The sequence below is a fragment of the Zeus faber genome (assembly GCF_960531495.2).
Source record: "Zeus faber genome assembly, chromosome: 12".
Classification (NCBI taxonomy): domain Eukaryota; kingdom Metazoa; phylum Chordata; class Actinopteri; order Zeiformes; family Zeidae; genus Zeus; species Zeus faber.
In genome coordinates this window covers 14,466,934-14,488,413 of record NC_137196.1, presented here as the reverse complement: position 1 = coordinate 14,488,413, position 21,480 = coordinate 14,466,934, and the positions used below count along the sequence as shown (strand labels likewise).

General features: G+C 43.9%; 1 protein-coding gene across 1 annotated transcript; it reads right to left on the bottom strand.

The window, feature by feature from the left end:
* Positions 1 to 14,843: 14,843 nt before the first annotated feature.
* Positions 14,844 to 21,480, bottom strand: psma8 (proteasome 20S subunit alpha 8). Its single transcript, XM_080010719.1, has 7 exons — positions 21,259 to 21,480; positions 20,074 to 20,200; positions 18,455 to 18,579; positions 18,244 to 18,366; positions 17,989 to 18,108; positions 15,456 to 15,518; positions 14,844 to 15,371 (listed from the first exon to the last, which is right to left on the bottom strand). Exons 1-7 carry the CDS (start codon positions 21,358 to 21,360, stop codon positions 15,276 to 15,278), a joined length of 756 nt encoding a protein of 251 aa, XP_079866845.1. The 5' UTR covers positions 21,361 to 21,480; the 3' UTR covers positions 14,844 to 15,275.

Sequence of the window (21,480 nt, the reverse complement as noted above, 5' to 3'; positions counted from 1 at the left end):
GAGGAAACGGAACTCGGTCGTTAACTGAGGAGTACCTGTATAGTATAGCATGGTATAATATAGTATAGTGTAGTGTAGTGTCGTGTAGTATGGTATAATGTAGTTTACTGTAATATCTTATAGTATAGTATAGTATAGTATAGTATAGTACATTATTGTGTAGTGTAGTATAATGTAGTGTATTGTAGCATATTATATTATAGTATGGTATAATATAATATAGTATAGTGTCGTGTAGTGCAGTATAGTGCAGTGTAGTGTAGTATAGTAAAATGTAGTAGTATTAAAGCATATTATATTATAGCATAGTATAGTGAAGTATAGTATAGTATAGTATAATATAGTATAGCATAGTGTAGTGTAGTGTATTGCTGTGCAGCTGAGTGTATTATAGTATAATGTAGTGTAGTGTAGTATAGTATAGTATAGTATAGTATAGTATAATGTAATGTAGTATAGTATGGAATAGTATAATTTGCAATCGTTCAAGATTCAATATTCAAGAGGTTTATTTGTCACATACACATACATATTTTCATACATATATGCAGTGAATGTCAATGCAACACTACCGGTGATTACACACAATATGTCCTAGACTGAACACAGTACGTACCTAAGACTAGACCAACTAACTGATTCCTAAAATGTAATGCAGTAAGTGAAATGCTATAGAATAAAATAAAAATATATAGAATAAAATAAAATAAAATAAAATAAGAACCCAAGGGTAATGCAGGGTGGGGGTACAGAATATATAAAGGGAATAGGCTTATGTATATGGGATAGACTTATGTATATGGGTTAGAGTTTTGTATATGGGATAGGCTAATTATGTATATACAGATATGTGCATTAAAGTGGCATGTGAATTAAGTGAGGTAGTGTTTGTGAGATATACAGCACAGTATACAACAGTACAGTGCAGCAATACGGTAACACCAAACAACCCAGAACAGTGTCACAGTATGCGGTACAGTATGCTACATACAGTACAGAAGGTAGTGGAGCCTATGTGTGTGGCTCAGTGAGGACCCCTGGTGAGTTCCGCGTTGACAGTCCTTATGGCTTGCGGGGAAAAAAACTCTCTGTTCTCGCTGTGTGACTGCGGAGGCGCTTGCCCGACCACAGCAGCTGGAACAGTCCGTTGTTGGGGTGGTGAGAATCCTTCATGACCCTGCAGGCTCTGCTACTGCTACTACACCTCTGTCACGTACCCTTACCGTGAAATAACACGGGTCCTCGCTTATCGACCAATTCTCTTAACGACCTGGTCCTAGGAACGGAACTCGGTCGTTAAGTGAGGAGTGCCTGTTTAGTATAGTATGGTATAATATAGTATAGCATAGTGTAGTATAGTGTAGTGTAGTGTAGTATAGTACAGTATAGTGTAGTATAGAATAGCATAGTGTAGTATAGTTTAATATAGTGCAGTATAGTATTGTATAATATAGTGTAGTGTAGTGTAACATAGTATAGTATTGTTTAGTATAATGTAATAGTGTAATACAATACAAGAAGAAAGAAGAAGAAACAGTCTTTATTTATCATGCAACACTATAACACATGCTTGCACACACATGCACATGCTTTGATGGTGGCCGGTGAAATGGATTCTCTGCTTTTGACCCATCCTGGGTTGTCCTTCCTCCGGGGGCACAGCCAGGAGCAGTGGGCAGCATACGTGGACGCGCCCGGGGACCAGGTGATAAATGTCCATTGCTGGTCAGACAATGATGGGTGCATGTTTTTGGTGGGGGTCCTTACTGATGTAAGGTGGAGGAAACCCCATGTGAGCACGGGGAGAACATGCAAACTCCACACAGAGTAGTAAAGTATAGTCGAATAAAGTATGCTTTCATATAGTTTAGCATAGTATAGTACTGTATTGTAAAGTAGTATAGTATTATAGTATGGTGTGGTATATGGTATGGTACAGTAAAGTAATATAATGTAATATAGTGTAGTATAATATTCCTTACCACATATATATATAGTACAGTATAGCATATCATACAGTATAGTATAGTATAGTATAGTATAGTATAGTATAGTATAGTATAGTATAGTATAGTATAATATAGTATAGTATAGTACAGTACAGTATAGTATAGTATAGTATAGTATAGTAAAGTATGATATAGTACAGTATAGCATATCATATAGTATAGTATGTATAATATATAGTATAGTATAGTACAACATATAGTATAGTATCATATAGTACAATATAGTATACAATTGTGTAGTACAGTAAGACATAGTACATTATAGCATAACATATAGTATAGTAGAGTATAGAATAGTATAGTATAGTATTTCATATAGTATAGTATAGTACAGTATTGTATAACATATAGTATAATATAGTATAGCATAGTATGACATATAGTATAGTATAGTATAGTATGGTATAATATAGTATAGTATAGTATAGCACAGCATAGTATGACATGTGGTATTGTATAGTATAATATCGTATAGTATAGTACAGTATAGTATTTCATATAGTATAGTATAGTATAGTATAGTATAGTATAGTATAGTATAGTATAGTATTTTATATAGTATGGTATAGTACAGTATTGTATAACATATCGTATAATATAGTATAGCATAGTATGACATATAGTATAGTATAGTATAGTATAATATAGTATAGTATAGTATAGCATAGCATAGTATGACATGTGGTATAGTATAGTATGATATCGTATAGTATAGTACAGTATAGTATTTCATATAGTATAGTATAGTATAGTATAGTATAGTATAGTATAGTATAGTATTTTATATAGTATGGTATAGTACAGTATTGTATAACATATCGTATAATATAGTATAGCATAGTATGACATATAGTATAGTATAGCATAGTATAATATAGTATAGTATAGTAGAGCACAGCATAGTTTGACATGTGGTGTAGTATAGTATAATATCGTATAGTATAGTACAGTATAGAAGGAAGGACAAGCCAGGATGGGTGAACGCAGAGGCCTCATTTCACCGTCCACCATCCAAAGCATGTGCATGCGTGTGTGTGTGTGCGTGCATGTGGTGTGCTGTGTGACAAATAAAGATTGTTCTTCTTCTATAGTATAGTATGGTATGACATTTGTATAGTACAGTATAGTATAACAAAAAAAGGGAAAGTATAGTATAGTATAGTTCAAGTTCAAGTTCAAGTTCAAGTTCAAGTTCAAGAGATTATTTGTCACATACATACACATACGGTCGTACATATATGCAGTGAAATGTCATGACACCCGGTGATTACGCACAAGCTTTATAAGCTCGAAAAATCCTCAAATGTGCGTAATCGACACGCACGGGGCGGTCGCAAGGGGCGGTGCCACAATCGAGATTCTGTATAGTATAGTATAGTATAGTATAGTATAGTATAGTATAGTATAGTATAGTATATTATAGTATAGTATTGTATAACATATAGTATTGTGTTGTATAGTTTAGTTCTGTTTTGTATTTTATTTTATTCCATTATACAAATCAAAATCCATCCTTGTTTTATGTACCAATCTATACTGAAAGTCTCACCGTTCATATCACAAATCACGGGAGGTGTGATGCAGATTCCTTCAAACGTCTTTGCGCCGCGGCGCTTACCTGTGAAATGCCCAGCGAAATCCATTACGTGCTTTAGAGACGACTCATAAACGGAATAATTAGCACAGCATGCTTTCCGCCTGGCTGGAAGTCGCTCTCGATAATGAACAAAGGGGAGGAAATTAGCTTTTGTCTCATAAAGTCACAACTTCAAAGATCCCCGCCATTGCATTAATACAGCCATAGCCTGCAGCGGCAGCTCTCCCTCAGACCCCATTCCACTCAAGGTCTTTCCCAGGACAAATACTGGGAGCTCTGCGTTTCAGGACCACACACAGCCGAAAATAAAATCATCCTTGAGAAATGTGTAAAAAAATAAAATTGAGGGGTGACTGTGGGGACAGGGAATGCAAATCAGTCAGATAACTCCCACAAAAGGGTACAAGTGAAGTTTTTCTGTCAAAAAAATCAAATTTCGACATGTAAATGTGGAAGATGGAGCTAGAGCGATGGTCCTCCTCCACCAGGTGCGACACAAGTCCCACCCAGTACCCAGCCATGCAGCTGGATGTACATATAATCACATCAGGCCAACAGACGGCCCCTGGGGGCCCCCAGCTGTGGCCTGCCCAGCCCCGGCGACCCCTACGGTGGATGTCTCTCCAGAAACTGTTGTTCTGGGCGGCGGCCCCCGGGACGGCCGGAGGGACGTGGGACCCGGGTCATCCAGCCCAAGCCCCTAAACAGTCCAGCGCTCGGGGTCCAACTGATATGATTGATGGTGACTGATACATTTCTGGGTCGGGAAAAGCTGGCACCTTCCTCTCGAGGAGGTGTCCCATTTCACGTGCCCATAAACAGTCAAATAAATACTGTGTAGGAGACAGGAGAAATGTTCCCACTGGTAAATGTTATGTAAAAATGTTTTTAAAATAGTCCTTTCATTTGTTAAACCTACATTTTTTTGTATGTGTTCTCAACCTAAAACATGCATCTTAATTTCTCAATTTTACGTAAAAAATATATATACAGTATATAGGATCGGGGATGGTGTTGATTTCTTTGCGAAAAAGAATTCGAGAGAACACTTCACTGAGGGGGGAGAAATTCTGGTGGAAGAGCAGCGGGGTTGAAAGAATAGAGAGAGTAAATTAAAAAAAGAGATAAATAAGATGAATTAAAAACGAAAAAAATTAGGGATCCAGCCCCGAACCCCCGAAGGGGCAGGAGCCCTTTTGTTTTTGTTAATGGAAAAACTGATGTCAGTCTTGTGTTGATGTCATGGATCCGCACACTCGCAGAGAGATTAATAAAATGTGTATTCGGGGAGGCCCCGACATGCCCTTGTCCAAGTTTGATCCACATCGGTCTATTATTGTGGAATATTTTGGTTTAAAAAACTGTACTTTTTGTCGCGGGGGCAACGCGTGCCTGTGCGCAAATGACAGCTCGCACAGGTCACATGAGAGCATTGCAGTTGTCTAGTGACAACCGGGTCCGCGCCAAGATGGCGGCATGTGTAGACGAGACTGACATCAGGCTTTTATGGATGACATGGATTACATGAACCCACAGACGATCTGAATAAGATTTATATTCGGGGCAGTTCCAACACGGCGTCGTTCGAGGTCCATCCAAATCGGTTTAGTTTTGGGGGCGGAGTTTGTGATCAAGAGTTGCCACCTCACCAAGATGGCGCCACGCATGCTGCAACGGAGAAATCGTTGTGCGCATGCGCGACTTGATGAAGAACACAAATCAAGTGAGTCAAAAACCTGACCATAATACTGTCAAGTACAGATATAGTCGCGATTGGACTCTATTTAAAGGAGTATAAGATACAAACTCCTAACCGTACAAAATTACAGTGACAGTAATTTGTGACAGGTATTATTTTACTGGATCAAACAAAGTGCAGCATGTTAAACATCATAAGTATATACGTTTCTGAGGACAACTGACACAGACCAGAGTCAATTCTACAAAATAAAAACCCAATAACATCACTGTCAGAATTTATAGACATTCCAGAGATTTCGATGTATACGAACCTCCTGAATTATTATTACTGGTAACAATAACCATAAACAATTACACAAGACAAGGGACAGGTACTTATTGTATATGTGCATGCATTTATTGTGTATGTGTTTTGAAATATTTATATTTTATACATCCAGTATATTGCCATATATCTATGTACATATTTATTTATACATTTATTGAAACATTTATTACTCAGTGCGAGCCAACCTGAAATACTCCAGAACTGTAGAATTGCGGAATAGTGGGAACTTGGAAATTTTGTCGATACGAAATGATGGGGTGTTTTCTGGAAACTCGGAAAACTGTAATATGTACCTAACACGACTAAACTGGACCCTGTGTGTTACTCCCTGCACCTTTATTGATTTATTTGAATCCTCACAATCCTATAACAACAACAATGAGGATAATAGCACGGCGGCAATATTAATAAGAAATAATGACAGTACCACTTATGATAATAATAATATTAATAATAATAATAATAATAATAATAATGTAAAATTATAACTGCAGTGTAATTGGGACTGTACTGGCCCAAGGAAATAGTACGACAACCTACGGTAGGTTGGAAGGAACAGTAAAACAAACAAGTGTCATCTCACCACACGCAGCCTGTGGGCTGCAGGAGTGTGTCAGCTCCTCCCAAAGTCTGTGGGCCTCCCCCCCTCCCTCCCTCCCTCCCTCCCTCCCTCATCGCTGTTAACTCCCGTGGTCCCTCCCCAACCAATTCTATGTATGATATTTGATGTGCCACAGAGGGAGGGAGGGAAGGGGGAGGGTAGGGAGGGAGAGGGAACAATCGCTTTATTCTGGAATTGAAAGGACTTTTCCGTTCCCGTACGCACTTTACCCCCGAGACACCGGATTTCCCACAATGCCGCGGTGCGATAGAACTTCCCCGCTCCCCCCGGAGATGAAGCAGTGATAATATTGTCATTCTATTACAATCGCAATCCACTCTGCTCCGGTGGGATCGTCATCATCATATGAAGAAGAAGATGATGACAATGATGACGATGATGATGATGGGGGTCATCTTTGTCAAAGTGGACGAGATACAGAACACAGGGGTCAGCCATGCTCCCTCTCTCTCTCTCTCTCTCTCTCTCTCTCTCTCTCTCTCTCTCTCTCCCTCCCGTCCATTTTCTATTTTATCTGCCAGGAGGATCAGTTGTTAGTGCTGGCGGTCTTCCTCCTCCTCCTCCTCCTCCCGTCCTCTCTCTGGAGAGAGAGAGAGAGAGAGAGAGAGAGAGAGGGGTGGCTCTCAGCTGGAGAGGGGCGCCGGGGGCCACGCAGCATCTCCATTGTGTGCAGAGACACACGGAGGACATGGGAGACTCACCGCAGGTGCACGGAGGGAACACACCTGAGGGGCCATTTTCGCTCACCCTCTCTCACTTCCAAAAAGTCAAGCTTGTTTTTTTTTGGAGCAGGGAAATGCGTGTGTGTGTGTGTGTGTGTGTGTGTGTGTGTGTGTGTGTGTGTGTCGTGCGTGTGTTGGATTGGGGGAGATAGTTCGGGGTTGATTCTGGTATTACGAATTTAAATTAATAGACTTTCAAGCACTTTTTAAAGCACAATTTCCTTCATTTTCAGGGACTTCACGCAAAACATATACAATACATTTTCAGGGTGATCTTTAATAATTTAAATATAATATAGAAATTGTCAATTATTTATTAATTTTATATATTATATGTATCTTTTATTCATCTCTTTGTCGTCTACTATTATTATTACGTTTCCATTTCCAACCGTGCTGGATTAAATTTGCATTTCACTACCATCATCGATGTCATAAAAAGCGATTTTTGAAATGCTTTATTATGTTACCATTTGAATAACAAAACCAGAGGGATATCACAGGTTTTCAGTGGTTGCAGGGTTGTTGTTTTTTTTACTTTTTGTGCACCTCAGCACGAAAGGTATTCCGGAACTTAAATCCCTGAGGACCAAATTCAAGCACTTGAAGCACCTCAAGGATCCGGTCAGGATCCTTGGTGAGTAAGTCATAAAAACAAAGAGACGAGATCGACCGGCGTGCAGAGGCGGGTAAGCTGTTGGAGGCCTTGAGTGTGAAGGGTGTGATGGGGGCGGGATTTTGGGGGGTGGAAAGAGGGGTCCGGGTCCCCAATCCCGGGGTCCTGGGGCCCCCGGGTCCCGGGGTCCCGGGCGCGACGAGGCCAATGACCTCCCCGCCGAGTAAGGGGCGGGGGGTTGTCTCCTGAGAAAGTGATCCGTTCACCGCGTGTTTGTTTTAAAAGCTGACAGCCTACAAGAGTCTCGGTGACAGCGCCTATTCATCTCAGTGCGTCAGGGCGAGAGAAAGAGAGGGCGATAGAGAGGGAGAGAGAGAGAGAGAGAGAGAGAGAGAGAGAGAGAGAGAACAAGAGGGTCGGGTAAATAGAGATGGTGGGAGAAATAGCTGATAAAGAACTGTGGAGGGAGGTGGGGTGTGTGTGTGTGGGGGGGGGGGGGGGGGGGGTGTGGGAGTAGGGGTTGCCAGGCTCTACCTTCCAGCCTCCAGAAACGTCTTCAGAAACGTGTACGGCGAAAGTGACTCGAGCGGGAGCGCTGATGTTTTCATCACCTCACTTTTAATTATACGTCTCGGCGCGGCGCGGCCCCCCGTTCCCGCTCGGCTAATTTAGATTGAGATCCTTCCACCCCCCCCACTCCCCATCACCCCCCTATCTTTCATTTCCCTCCTTCTCTCTCTCTCTCTCTCTCTCTCTCTCTCTCGCTCTCGCTCTCCCCTCTCTTCCGCATCCCATCAGCCCCTTTGTAGCAAGAAGAAAAAAGGAAAAAAAAAAAAAAAAAGAGGAAGGAGAAGGAAGGAGGAGAGAGAGGAGAGAAAAAAAAAAACCAAAAAAAAAAAACCTTCATGTCTGTGACTTTCTTGGCCTCCGGCGCTCGAAGCCCTCTTTTATTTTGATCATCACAGCACAATGGATTCATGCCATTCTGGCAACTTTATTCAGTATCAGCTCCAATTTACATACTGCTTAACAAGTTTGTGCGTGACTGTTGATGCCTCTGATCAAAGTGCTTTCGGAAATCTTTCTCATCTGTTTTTTTTCGTTTTTTTTGTTTTTTTCTCCCCTCTCTCTCTCTCTCTCTCTCTCTCTCTCTCCGTCTCTCTCTCTCTCCCTCCTTTTTCCTTTTTTGGTCCTTCATTCCGAATGCACGGCGCAGACAGGCATCTGTAACTCAGGGGCAGGGAAAGGTAACCTTAGTTGCTGCACAAGCCCAAATGTCATCCAACAAGGAGGGGTTCGTGTCCCGGGGATAAAGATAATGTAATCTAAGCAGGATACAGTGTGCGATTTTGGTGTGTGTGTGTGTGTGTGTGTGTGTGTGTGTGTGTGTGTGTGTGTGTGTGTGTGTGTGTGTGTGTGTGTGCGTGCGTGTGTTATTCCTTCCCCCTTCAGTGTTTGTTAGAGGCTGTCTGTACATTGCAAGGGTCTTGGGCGGGGGGGGGGGGGGGGGGGGCGGAGGGGGTGATGACAAAAGTCAAAGCAGTCATGTGTCATTTTGGGCGCTGAAGGGGCTGGGACCTGCCTCCAGGGCTGTCCTCTCTTGTCAGACGCACTCAGATATCCGCCACCAACACACACACACACACACAATATCTCTCCTTACTTCTCTCTCTCTCTCTCGCTCCCTCTCGTCGTCTTTGTCTCAGTCATAAGATGGAAATCTTAGGCGCGCATAGGCAACAATCACACGCGCACAGCGGCTACATCCAAATCTCCACAGAGAGGGAGAGAGGAAAGAAAAAAAAAAAAGAATTACCAGCTATTTACGGCAATTCCATTTCCACAGTGCGATGTTTCGCCGTGTGTGTGTGTGTGTGTGTGTGTGTGTATGTGTGTGTGTGTGTGTGCGCGGACATGCGTGTACGAGGTGGCCGCTCACGAGCGCAACGGCAACGATAAAAGAAATAATAATAATTTGTAAAAGCCGCCGCGTTTGAAATCAAGGTATCGGCGGCGCCAGCGAGTGGGCCGTTTGCATTCTGACGGGTAAGTAGGGAGGAAGAGGTAGGAGGAGGAGGAAGGAGAGGACCCGACACCCACGACGACGCCCGGTTTAAACAAAAAAAAAACAAAAAAACAATGGAAGCGAAAACATTAAATAGCGGCGGAGGAGGCGGAGGAGGAGGAGGTGGAGGTGGCGGAAGGGAGGGAGGGAGGGGAGGGAAAATAGGTTCGAAAATACAACAATAAAAAAAAAAGAGGGTGTGGGTGGAAAGAGAGGAATCGTGGGAATGCAAGATTGCATCCCCCCCCCCACCCCACCCTCACCCCCTCCACCCTCCACCCTCCACCCTCACCCCCCCGGGGGCCATCGAATTATCCTATGGGCCGATGGTTTTCCTCCTTCTGCGCTGGCTGACATTTTCCTGTAACCCCATCCCGTGTAATGCTATGTGATGTGTGTGACTGGCTTCTGCCACTGCCCTGAGAGGCCACGGGGGCCCCCGAGGGCCCCAGGGTGGAGGGGGGGGGGCGGGGGTGGGGTCTTCGTTTCTCCACGCCCTCCCCCCTCTGTAGCATCCTGACAACTGTTTATTTATTTTACCTTTTTGTCCGTACCTCTCTCTGAATTTCTCGTTTGGTTCTCTCTCTCTCTCTCTCTCTCGCCCCTTGTCCCTTGCTCTCTCCCTCCTCCTCCTCCTCCTCCTCCTCTTCGTCGCCATTTGGGTATCGGGGGCCCCACGGTGTCCTCTTTCGATCTGAAGAGGGCCGCACTTGTTGCCCTCCCTTTAGACAAAACCCCGCTGACAGGTGAGTGGCGGGGGAAGCGGCCGCAAACCCTTCCCTCGCGGTGACTCCGCAGCCTTCCAGGGAGGTGCAGGGAGGTGCAGGGAGGTGCAGGGAGGTGCAGGGAGGTGCAGGGAGGTGCAGGGAGGTGCAGGGAGGTGCAGGCATGAACGGCGAGAAGCCAAAACAAGCCGAGGCTGTCGCCTGACCCCGTGACCTCCGACGAAGACGTTCCGTGCGGTGTGGAGACAGAGGAAGGGAGGCCGAGTGAGTTGCATTGGGAGAAGCAGAGGCACGGGGGGGGGGGACACAGATGAGATGTGTGTGTGTGTGTGTGTGTGTGCGTGCGTGTGTGTGTGTGTGTGCGTGTGCAGGGTGTAGTAGAGCTCCCCATCCCCGGAGCCATGACTTACAGAACAGTCTCCTCCGCACGGAACCAATATGAATGTACTGTATAAACCCTGCGCCCAACAAAATAATAATCGCTACTGTTTTCTTGGTTCATTTCAAAACGACACTTGCTTGTGTGGCGGCAAGATCGGCAAAGATAATGGCGTGTGTGCGTGCGTGCGTGCGTGTGTGCGTGCTTGCGTGCGTGTGTGTGTGTGTGTGTGTGCGTGGCCGTCGACATGTGACGAGCAGAAAAGGGACGTTGTCGAGAGCGTCGCCTTTCATGACCCAACTCACTCTGACAGCTCGGCCATGGCTGCGGGACACGAGCCATGTTGCTTTTTCATCTGACAAATTTAAGCAACACACACACAAAAAAAACCTCTCCCTCGATGAATTTGATTGTTCAAAGACTCTGTGTGTGTGTGTGTGTGCATGTGTGTGTATATGCATGCATGTGTGTGTGTGTGTGTGTGTGTGTGTGTGTGTGTGTGTGTGTGTGCGTGTGTTAAAGCGCGGGCTCAAATAAATGCCGGTGGACTCTGCTTCTCTCTCGCTGAAAAGGATTCATGTTGTCAATCTCGAGAACCAAAAAAAGTGAGATGAAAGTGTGAGCCACACGACGGGGGGGGGGGGGGGGGGGTGGAGCAGCTTCAATGCAACACTGCTCCCTGCCGGTGGAGCGCGGCACTACACGGGCATCGTCTCAGCAGCAAGCCCTGCACTCATATAACCCTGAGGTTATTATGGGTGGAAGGGCTGGGGGAGGGAGAGTGTCTGTGTTAAATTCATTTTATTTTTTTTTCTTTGCCCTTGGAGCGTTTATCTTCACGCGGACCCGGGGACATTTTGCAGGGGGCACATTTGGAACGTCCCTGGAGAAACCGGCTTTGAAGACACGGCCACGGGGTGGTACATTAGAATGACAAAACGTAGATTGAATTGAAAATCACAAGGACAGGAGCTGTATAATAGATTGATGTCCCTCAATGGCCGTGAATCGCCAAATAGCAACGTACATATATAGGAAAGTGCTTCAAAAATGTGTTTTGCTGTTGACAACAGCGCACGAAAAAAAAACCCTAACTGTGAATGCATGGGGTTGAGTGAGCCGTGGTAGCAAGAGAGAGCTCGTATTAAATGTGATATTTGTTCATAATGTTGAAAAAAAGAAATCTGTTGTTTGTACACATTAATAGAGCGACTGCAGTGTGTAGAGCCCTGTGTGTGTGTGCACACAAACACAATGCACTCAGTCCACAGCCCGCAGCAGAGTGCATTCTTGCTCGGAGAGTACATGTCCTCGGGCTTCGTTCCTCCGTCGATGACCTCTGGTGAAGCCATTATTTTCTGCATTAATGATGAGCAGCAGCCAGCGATGAGAGAGATGGACTTTGTCCCGGGGCACTGTGCTGCTGATTATGGGCAACAACATTGCAAGCAAACAGAACAAAAAGAAAAACTCTTCCCACAAGCAGTTCAAAAAGACGATGAGCCTCGACAGCCGTGCCGAGTAAGCTGCTCTTAGCCTATTGACAAGATGGATCAGATAACCTCCTTGGCTGCGGAGGATTAGCCGGGATGAACTTTTCCAAAAGTTTAGGCATATCTGGTCTGTCATCTTTTGTACGGAGGATTTGCAAAAAAAAAAACCATAAAGGCAAAAGGCGGGCGACCGCGAATCTTTATATCGGGGAAACCTAGCGTCGCACTCTGGCTTTACAAACGCATTGATTCCGTGTGCGGGCGCGTGGATTCTAAATTCCGCACAACTCGTCTCCTCGGGGTTTCGCCGGCAAACGTCGCCGCGGCCCCCACGGATCCTCTCGAATCAGACCATCCCACCGATCAGCAAGACTCGGAAACAAGACAAATTGCAATTGCCCCTGCTGCGGCGGCCGGGTCAGCCCCGCTCAGGAAATCCTGGCTCGCAGAGATGGGTCTAAATGAAGGACTTTACCATTCACCATTATGTCTTTGGTGAGAGTCAGAGGGAGCCCCCCGGGGCCCCTCAGCACAGCACGGCACAACTTTTCAAAGGGCTCCAGATTAAAGTCACTGAAAGTTCCCACCGGGGTCTGAGGCCAGGATCCCATTAAGCAGCCCAACCACACCGCCGGCCATAATTGTTTCTTTGAGAATTCAGAGCGGCGGTTGCTTGATAAGCGAATTTGGGGTGAAATAAAAGGGAGGCAGAAAAGCATTATGTCGGACCTCCATTAGACACGTAGCTCGCTCATCGCTAATTTGTTTTAAATGACTAAGGGAGAGGTGAGCGCGTCTTAAGGCGGTCGCCGCCTTCTCTTTTTTCAGTGTCAGGGGTTTTTTTTTCGCCACGCCACAAGGTGAAAACACGACACCCCCTACGTGCCGAGGAGAGGGCCTCTGGTGGGGAGGAAAACTACATTCGTCCATGAACATCACAGCGCCCGGAATCTAATAAGGACCGGTGTCAATTATTTAACACTCTGGCGCTAGACGACACAGTAACATGGTATAAGGCATTGAAACATTTTTTTAACATTTGAAATGTATGGACATATTCTGCAGTTATAGACTGGTAATGACCCAGTTATCAAGAGTAGGAAAATATATATGAATGACAATCAGACATCAAGATAACAGCAGCGTGCCATCAACAGTACTATATTAAATTTTAATTCTTAATAATATCTTTGTTCTTATTGCTTGGTAAGACACTGCGGCAATTGCCAAACTTTCCTTTTTGTCTCGTCGTAATGATTGGTCATATCTAATTCTAAGGATGCCATGATGATAAAACGATCTATTATTATAGTTTTTATTAGGGGTCCAACCCTATTATTATAGTTTTTATTAGACAACCCTATTGTTATTGTTCTGCCCTTTTTTTTTTAACTCTGCATTTTTCAGGCTAATAGAATCTGAACGATGACAACAGCAGTACACACAGACATGGTTGAGGTCTCGTTAGAACCAGGTTTCGGACGTCTTGCCGTTCGAGTTTGATAGTTCGATCATTAGCAATCTACATGGAGCAGAGATTATTAAAAAGTGTCGTCATTTCATTAGTTTCAGGAGCGGGCGCTTTGCGACATCATCCGAAGTTATACGTATAAATACAAGCTTTGTTTCTGGGAAGTCCTTCCCCTCCCGCCATTTGCGAGTGCATGTAGACAAGACCGCTTGAGGCGGGGCTGCGTTTAAAGGAAACTCGGGAGAACTGTAACTCAAGCTGCGTTTCGCAAAACACGTGACACGAACAGCCAATCGTAAAGAGCAGAGAAACAACCATGCGACACGAAACAGCCAATCGTACAGCAGGGGTGCCGCTACTTTCTCCGTTCTCTACCTGGTGGCGGCCCTCTCCGGCCGGGCAGCGCACAGCGGGGATGGGACCCCCGGTGCTGACGCGGCGGGTCTTCATTGTTCATCTTCAAACATTGTTCGCCGCTAACCTGGTGCTAGATTCAGCGTTGTGTCCCTCCCTATTCTGTGGTCATAATACACAAACGGTAGGAGTCGGAAACAAGCCAAAATCACATTCCGTGTTCGTGTCCTCACGTGTGTGTGCATGAATGGAACCGCGTTGCTGGGAACTTCCACACGGAGTGATTTCCTTCCACAGAGGCACCGTGAGGCAGGACACCTCCTAACTTTTAGGATAAAGTAATAAGACGCAACAAGTGAATCGGCTTGTAGTAGTAATTCTTGCGTGTCACCGGGACCCACCGCGACATCAAATCCGCTGCTGCTGCGTTTCGTTTGTAACTCGTTTAAGTAGTAATGCCGATGTTCGGACGAGCAGCAGCACGATGTGATGCTACATTCCATGGGAACTTGTAAATTGTAATTGGTGTCGATACGAAGTGATGGTCGGTTTTACAGGAACTCGGAAAACTGTATATTGCTGCCTGCAGCTATACTGATTATTATAATTGTTGTACTGGGTGATTACCACACAATACTTGTTTAAGAGCATTCATTTCTACCGTATATTCCACTAAATGTCCTGTCTAATTCAGTGTTGCAGAGCACTTCCAGGACTAGTTCCAAACAATCTGTTATAATAAAAGAAATGATACTTTAGTGTTTAGAAAAAACAAAAATAAGTCAACCTTTATTGATTTTTCGATGCAGTATTGTTAACCATGTTACAATCCGTTTAATTGTAGGTTTTTATTCAATTTTTGATGAGTGAAAAAAACAAAAAACATAACTTTAATCAAGAAACCATAACTATTTGAAAGCTGAACCCTAATTTGAGATCTCTAAAACGTACTCGATGTCAAAAGAAGTCGATCGCTTTTTAGGTGGACAAAATGGAAGCAGTTGCCGTGTTTTTTTTTTTTTTTTGTTGCCGCCCATTTCATTCAGAAAGCCCAACTAAGAGTACTGCAAATAGATCTGAAATGAGGAGTCGGCCTCTTTACACTGTGCATGTGAAGCCTCTTAATCTGACAAATATTCAGAACGGTCTCCCCTCAAGTGCAAGCAACGAAAGGCGTAGTTTGGTCAACTGCTTTAAGTGGACTTCTTCTGCTTCTTCTTCTCTGCCTCTTCTTCCTTCTCTTTCTCAATCTCCGCCACGAGGCTCTCGATTTCTTTCGACTCCAAAATCTGGGGGAAAAAGGGCGGAGAGAGGAGGTACAATAACAGGCCGTGACTACACATAGTTTATGTTAGGACAAAGCGTGGCGTTACCTTAAGTGGCTGGTTTCGCCGGATAACAGCGAGTTCGATGTTTTTCCCACCGGACTGGACCACCTACGAAATGTCAAAACATAAGTTGCATAAGAACCAACACTCATGAAGTGGTCAGTGCATTTATACTAGTGAATAAAGAACAAAGAAGCAGCTTAAAAGTCAGTCAGTCTGGTTAATTCAGTTACATTAGATTAAGCTTATTGTCATTGGTCAGAGTACAAACGACTGAGGCAACAAAATGCATTTCACGCATCCTGGTAGCTGACACATCTAGGAGCAGTGGGCCGCCATAGCAGCACCCAGGGAGCATGCAGGCGGTTACGTGTCTTGCTCAAGGACACAATCTCTGCAATCTCCCGATGACTAGACAACCCGCTCTACCTCCTGAGCCACTGCACCCTTCATTCAGAAAACCCAACCCCGAGTACTGGAAATAGAGCTGATGTTGGGATTTCAGCCTCTTTACGCCGCGCATGCGATGCCGCTTAATCGGACGAATATTCTGAACCCTCTTCCCCCAATTATGACCAACAAATTTTCCAAGACAAAATAGAAAATAGAAACACAAAAACGTAACTGTTATAATATGGTTGAATTTGAAATACATATTACTTAAAATTGTTTTTGGGTGTAGAAATAAACACATAACTAAAAGTGTTAACGTTTAGAGAACTTTCAACCAATATGACATGCGATGCGTAAATGAACATATTTCAAAACAAGTCTCATATTTGCAACGAGCACAATAAGTGTGACAGTAGCAGGATTTGAAACCTGTCCATTACTGTGTTGCATAGGTGAGATTAACCATAAAAGAAAAAGATTCTTCACATGGTATATTCAAAATAATTTTCAATGTTTTGGCGCAAGAAAAAGTGAAGGACAATTTAGGGCGCGTTTAGAATGCCACAGTGTCAGGTTATACTCAATCCTAAACTGCAGCTCCATAAGTATGAGGATATTGATATAGATATTAAATGGGCTAAAAACATAGCACATGTACTATAGTTTCCCATAATGCATCACATTTGGACTGCACAATAGGTCCATATAGTAATACGCAACTACATATTGTTGAGGATTTCGGTAGCTGCAATATTGTTAAAAAAAAGTAAACTGAAGCTTAAGTTTAAACTTAAGCCACATCCTTTTGCTTGAAAGCGATGCCATTTTCTGATCTTATCTCGTTCTAGCTTCATGAAATGAACAATGCCCGTGTTTATCCAGTGAATAGCTCCGGTTGAGCTAAATTGATGGTTATCAAAAGCGGCGTTTCCATGGCAGGAACTTTCCCCGAGGACTAGGGACAACAAAAAAGTCCCTGCTCAGGGGGTTGTACTTTTCAAAAGTACAGCGCTGATCGGTCGAGTACTCGCAACATTTTATTTCAGCCACCGTTAAAAAAACATCTGCAGCCGCAAACCGTGTGTCAATATGTTTCAAACTTGATAATAAAATCTTGAGTGAATATTTTTTGTGACAGTAGATACAAGGACAGAAGAAAAAAATGGATAAGGAAAGACAACCAAAGCGATATTCCACTTTATCACCTTGGATGTCTTTCCTTATCAATTTTATTCTTCTTGTCGTTGCTTAGTCTTCTGCATTACTGCCACCTACTGGACTGGAGCAGTTTGTTGCATAGTCGTGCGCAAAAATATGTGTAAAATGCGTGTCACTTTTTTCATATGTCAGCGGACTAATTTGCCTCATCTTCACGGGGCTTTAGGCCGCGGTGGAAGCGCAGACAACAGGTTGAAGGAACCTGTCAGTTCCTTGAAAAAGGTTCCTTGGACTAAAAGTTCTGGGTACTCGGTGGAAATGCGGCTAAAGATATTATACTTACTTTGTCGATTTCACCATATCTATGTCACAATACACTTATACCTCTTTTCCACTGCACAAAAAACCTGCTAACAGTGGGAAAGGTTACAAACGGCATTCATTCTCGGGGCGAATAATTCTGCGGTAGTCACAGGAATATCCGTGTACCAATCAATCATTTCATATCCCATTAAGAATGCAAAATCAAAACTAGAAGTTATTGACTTTCTTTCCTGCATGCAAGACCATGAAAATTTTTTTGAGTGTGAGGACAGCTCCAACCCCTCCATGCGCAGAACCGCCACACTCCCCGCCGGGTTTCGAGCCACTCCAGCACGGGCCCCAAGCCCACCTCCGAACCGGAGGAGCGTCTTCGCTCCCCGCCGTCGAAGGACCGGGCACAGATTCTCTGTGCTGCTTTCTGCTGTCTTGCACCCCCCAATCTCACATTGGAGACACGACAAGCCCCTTTTCTGGCGTGTTTGTGACGTTGAACGTGACACACCAGAAAAAAAGAAACGCACACTCGTCTACTGGCAATGGGAAAGGCATCATTTGCATATTTTAAGCGGCTTTACACACGTTTAAAAAAAACCTGCATATACATGATAATTTTGGTGTAAAAACTGTATAATACAGGTTGTAAAGAGGAAAAAGCCACAAGCACCAATATAATTGCCTCTGCAAAGCCTGAATGTGACCTCACCTCGAGCAGAGCTTTGATGGCTAGCTTGATGGCCTCGTTGTCACCGGTGATGGCTTCCTCTGTGTAATTCTTCTCCAAGAACTCCCTCACCGTCTTTGCACTGCGTCCAATGGCGTTTGCCTGAAAACACAGAAAACATTGTAATTACAAGAAGGTTCTGATATGAATAACCCATGAATGTAGTAATGTCATTTATATTTAAATCTTTTTTTTTTTTTTTTTTACAAAAATATAAAACCAAATATATCTGCTGACCTTCCAGGCGTGGTAGGTTCCTGAGGGGTCTGTCTGGTACAATCTGGGGGTCCCGTCATCGTCAAAGCCAACGATCAAAGCGGAGATTCCAAAGGGCCTGCGACCGTTGCTCTGAGTGTAGCGCTAGAAAACACAGACTCATTAAGCTGCTGCAGAGGGGGGGGGGGTCAACTACAAATATTAAGCGATTCGTTATTGGTGGCTGAAGTACCTGTTTCAGTGTGGCAATGTAGCGTGTGATGTACTCCACTGTGACCGGGTCTTCCACGGTTAGCCTGTGACTCTGGCACTCCACCCGAGCTCTGTTGATCACGATGCGTGCGTCTGCCGTCAGGCCTGATCGGTGGCAGAGAGACGTCAGTGAATACAGAAAATACCGACTGAAACAAGGATAAAACCATGTATAAATACAAATTACAAGTATCATTAGGCCTGTCACGATAACTACTTTTGTTGGACGATATATCGTCCCAGAAATGATTACGACATTGTCATTTTAAGACCATTTTTTTGCCACGGATATAATGTTAATGTAAGAGCATAATAATGCAAGTGCACCCTTTCAAATAGCAATGAACTTTTAATTCCTAAAAATATTCAGACATTGTAATGTTAAAAAAATATATTAAAAAAAATCCTTAATATAGCATAAATAAAATAAAACCACAGAATCAAAACTATAAATAAAATGCACTCTCGGACAACGGTAACAAGTTATCATCGCCTGGTTGGTGTGTGTGTGTGTGTGTGTGTGTGTGTGTGTGTGTGTGTGTGTGTGTGTAGGAGCAGCCTGAGCCTCTCGCCGCCGGTGAAGCTCCCGACACAGTGAGCAGGGAAACGAGAACCACAGCAAAACGTGTCTTAGCATCGTTTTTTTTCCTGTTCATTCGACTCAGTTACATTCATTTGTAAAATGGTTTACACAACGCAAACAATACATTATTCATTTGTGGATTTAGAAATACATTAATGTTTCTATTTTATTAACCCTTAATACAGATTTGCATTAAGGGTTTCAGTGAAAAGACGATCGATACATACTACATTATAGTATGTTTTGATCTTTTCCCTTTTGTATTCGTATCTATTGCATTACATGTATTTGTGAATTGAAACATAATTGCTTCCATAACGTGTTTGTATTAACTTTGAAACATACAACATTTCGGCTACATTACATAATTTAGCTGACACTTTTGTTCAAAGTATGAAGTAAATATATTTTTCCATTAGTTAAAATATAAGTAGAGTAGTTATGGATATAAAAAACAGATTGATGTTACAAGCAGCAAGTAGTCGTAATTTTGATCGTAAATTCCCATGTTACTTGAAGGCAGCATCAGTAGGAGTAACAGTGGCAGAGAGCCCACTGTGGATTCTAGCGTAGCTAAAACTCGGCCAGGGACTATGATCGTGGTCACTGAAAACTCCAAAAATTAAGGGGGAGATCGTGATTTTCGAGGATTCTTCCGCCACCGAGGTAATGTTTAGGTTTTGTCATGTTGACACTTAGTAGGGTGGCATCGCTCCCCGGCATTGTAACAAAGTCTTATGATGACAGGGAAAACCCCGCTGTTTATTCTGGCATCATGTTGGTGCCATTCCTATGTAAAAAAACCACACGTAAACACAACGGGCAATTATCGAGGTCAGAGAAATTATCGATGTCATGTCCATATATTGTACGATAAGTCGATATCATAATTATCGCGACAGGTCTATGTATCATTACAATACAGTGAGCTTGGAGATGACACAATGCCATATTTATGATTCAACACACCTTTAATAATATTTATTACTAACTGACACTTTAAATAATTGCATTACCTGCAAAGGCCATACAGACGTGTTCGTCGAGGGCGCATATCTTGCGGACAGTTCTCTCCTCCTGCAGCTTCGCTACGGACTTCTTCTCCACGCCGAGAACCACGATGTCTTTGCCTCTGATTCCCACCTGGACATAAGGGAGACCATATTTTGATTTTTCCATTCCAATAGACGATGGGAAGACTGCCAGCTCAACATACGGAAGCATTGAGGTGACGAGCAGATAAATGGTAATTCAATGGATTTAAATCCTACATTCCCTGTAGGGAGATGTATGGATGTTGCTGCACAATTGAAAAACTATTATCCGGCCAAAAAGACCAATAAATACGAGCTGAAAGTCAAAACATTCCTAGGTGGTAAATGTATTTTATGTTTATACTTGGGAATACTTTCCCACCACTTTTGACACCACTTTCCCTGGTCAGCCTGAGAAGCCTGGAGGGGACGCCAGCGTGTCCTGGGGTCACACTCCCCCCCCCACATTCAAGCCTCCCATTCATGAGTTATTTACAATTGATTTAAACGTATGTTGCCGAGGTGAGGTGAATATAAAACTCCTTGACCACAGTTGTACTCCTGGAAAACCGGTTGCGACCTTTCAAATCGATCCGGGAGCCACGCAACTTGCACGTCAAAGCGCACACAACCACCGTGGTGTTTCTGGAGCGGTTTCGAAAGCCGAAGAACAAGTAACGTCCGAGGCAAGTTTATCATTCGTACAGCGCATTTCACGCGCATGGGGGCAATCCAGGGTGTCGACATAAGGGACGATCCGCGTAACATAGATGCGAGGACGATTGCAAAGGGAATGATGGGAAAACAGATGAACACAAATACATCAAAATAAGAATCTACGTGATCCCGCTCCAAAAGGACCCACACGCTTGGGACACGGCAGGACTCGACGCTGCCCGCACAGCAACATATGTCAACTCTCGAAGGGGACTTTCAAACACGCGAAGCAGATGACGTTTAACGGACGATTTAAAAACAAAAACAAAAAAAACAAAACACAGCGTCTACTATTTCGTCCGATGAGAGCAAGAACAAGAGAAATCCAGACGCGCGCTAGTTCACTCCCCTGACACCCGAAACAGAAACAAACCCAGGGTGACACAGCGACTCGTGCTAGCGGGCTAACGCGCGCTAGCCAGCTCAGCCTTCGTGTCGTCCGCGACCTACCGCGGTGGAGCCCTTCTTCACAGCCTCCTGCGCGTATTCCACCTGGAAGAGGTGGCCGTCGGGAGAGAACACCGTGATTGCTCTGTCGTATCTCGCTGCCATGGCGCCGAGCGGAGCAGCAACTTTGTTTCGTATTTTATACGGTTATTATTGTTGTTGTTATTGTAAACGGGTCAACGTTAGCCGCCGGATGATTCAGCTAACACGCCGCTCGGCCCGGTT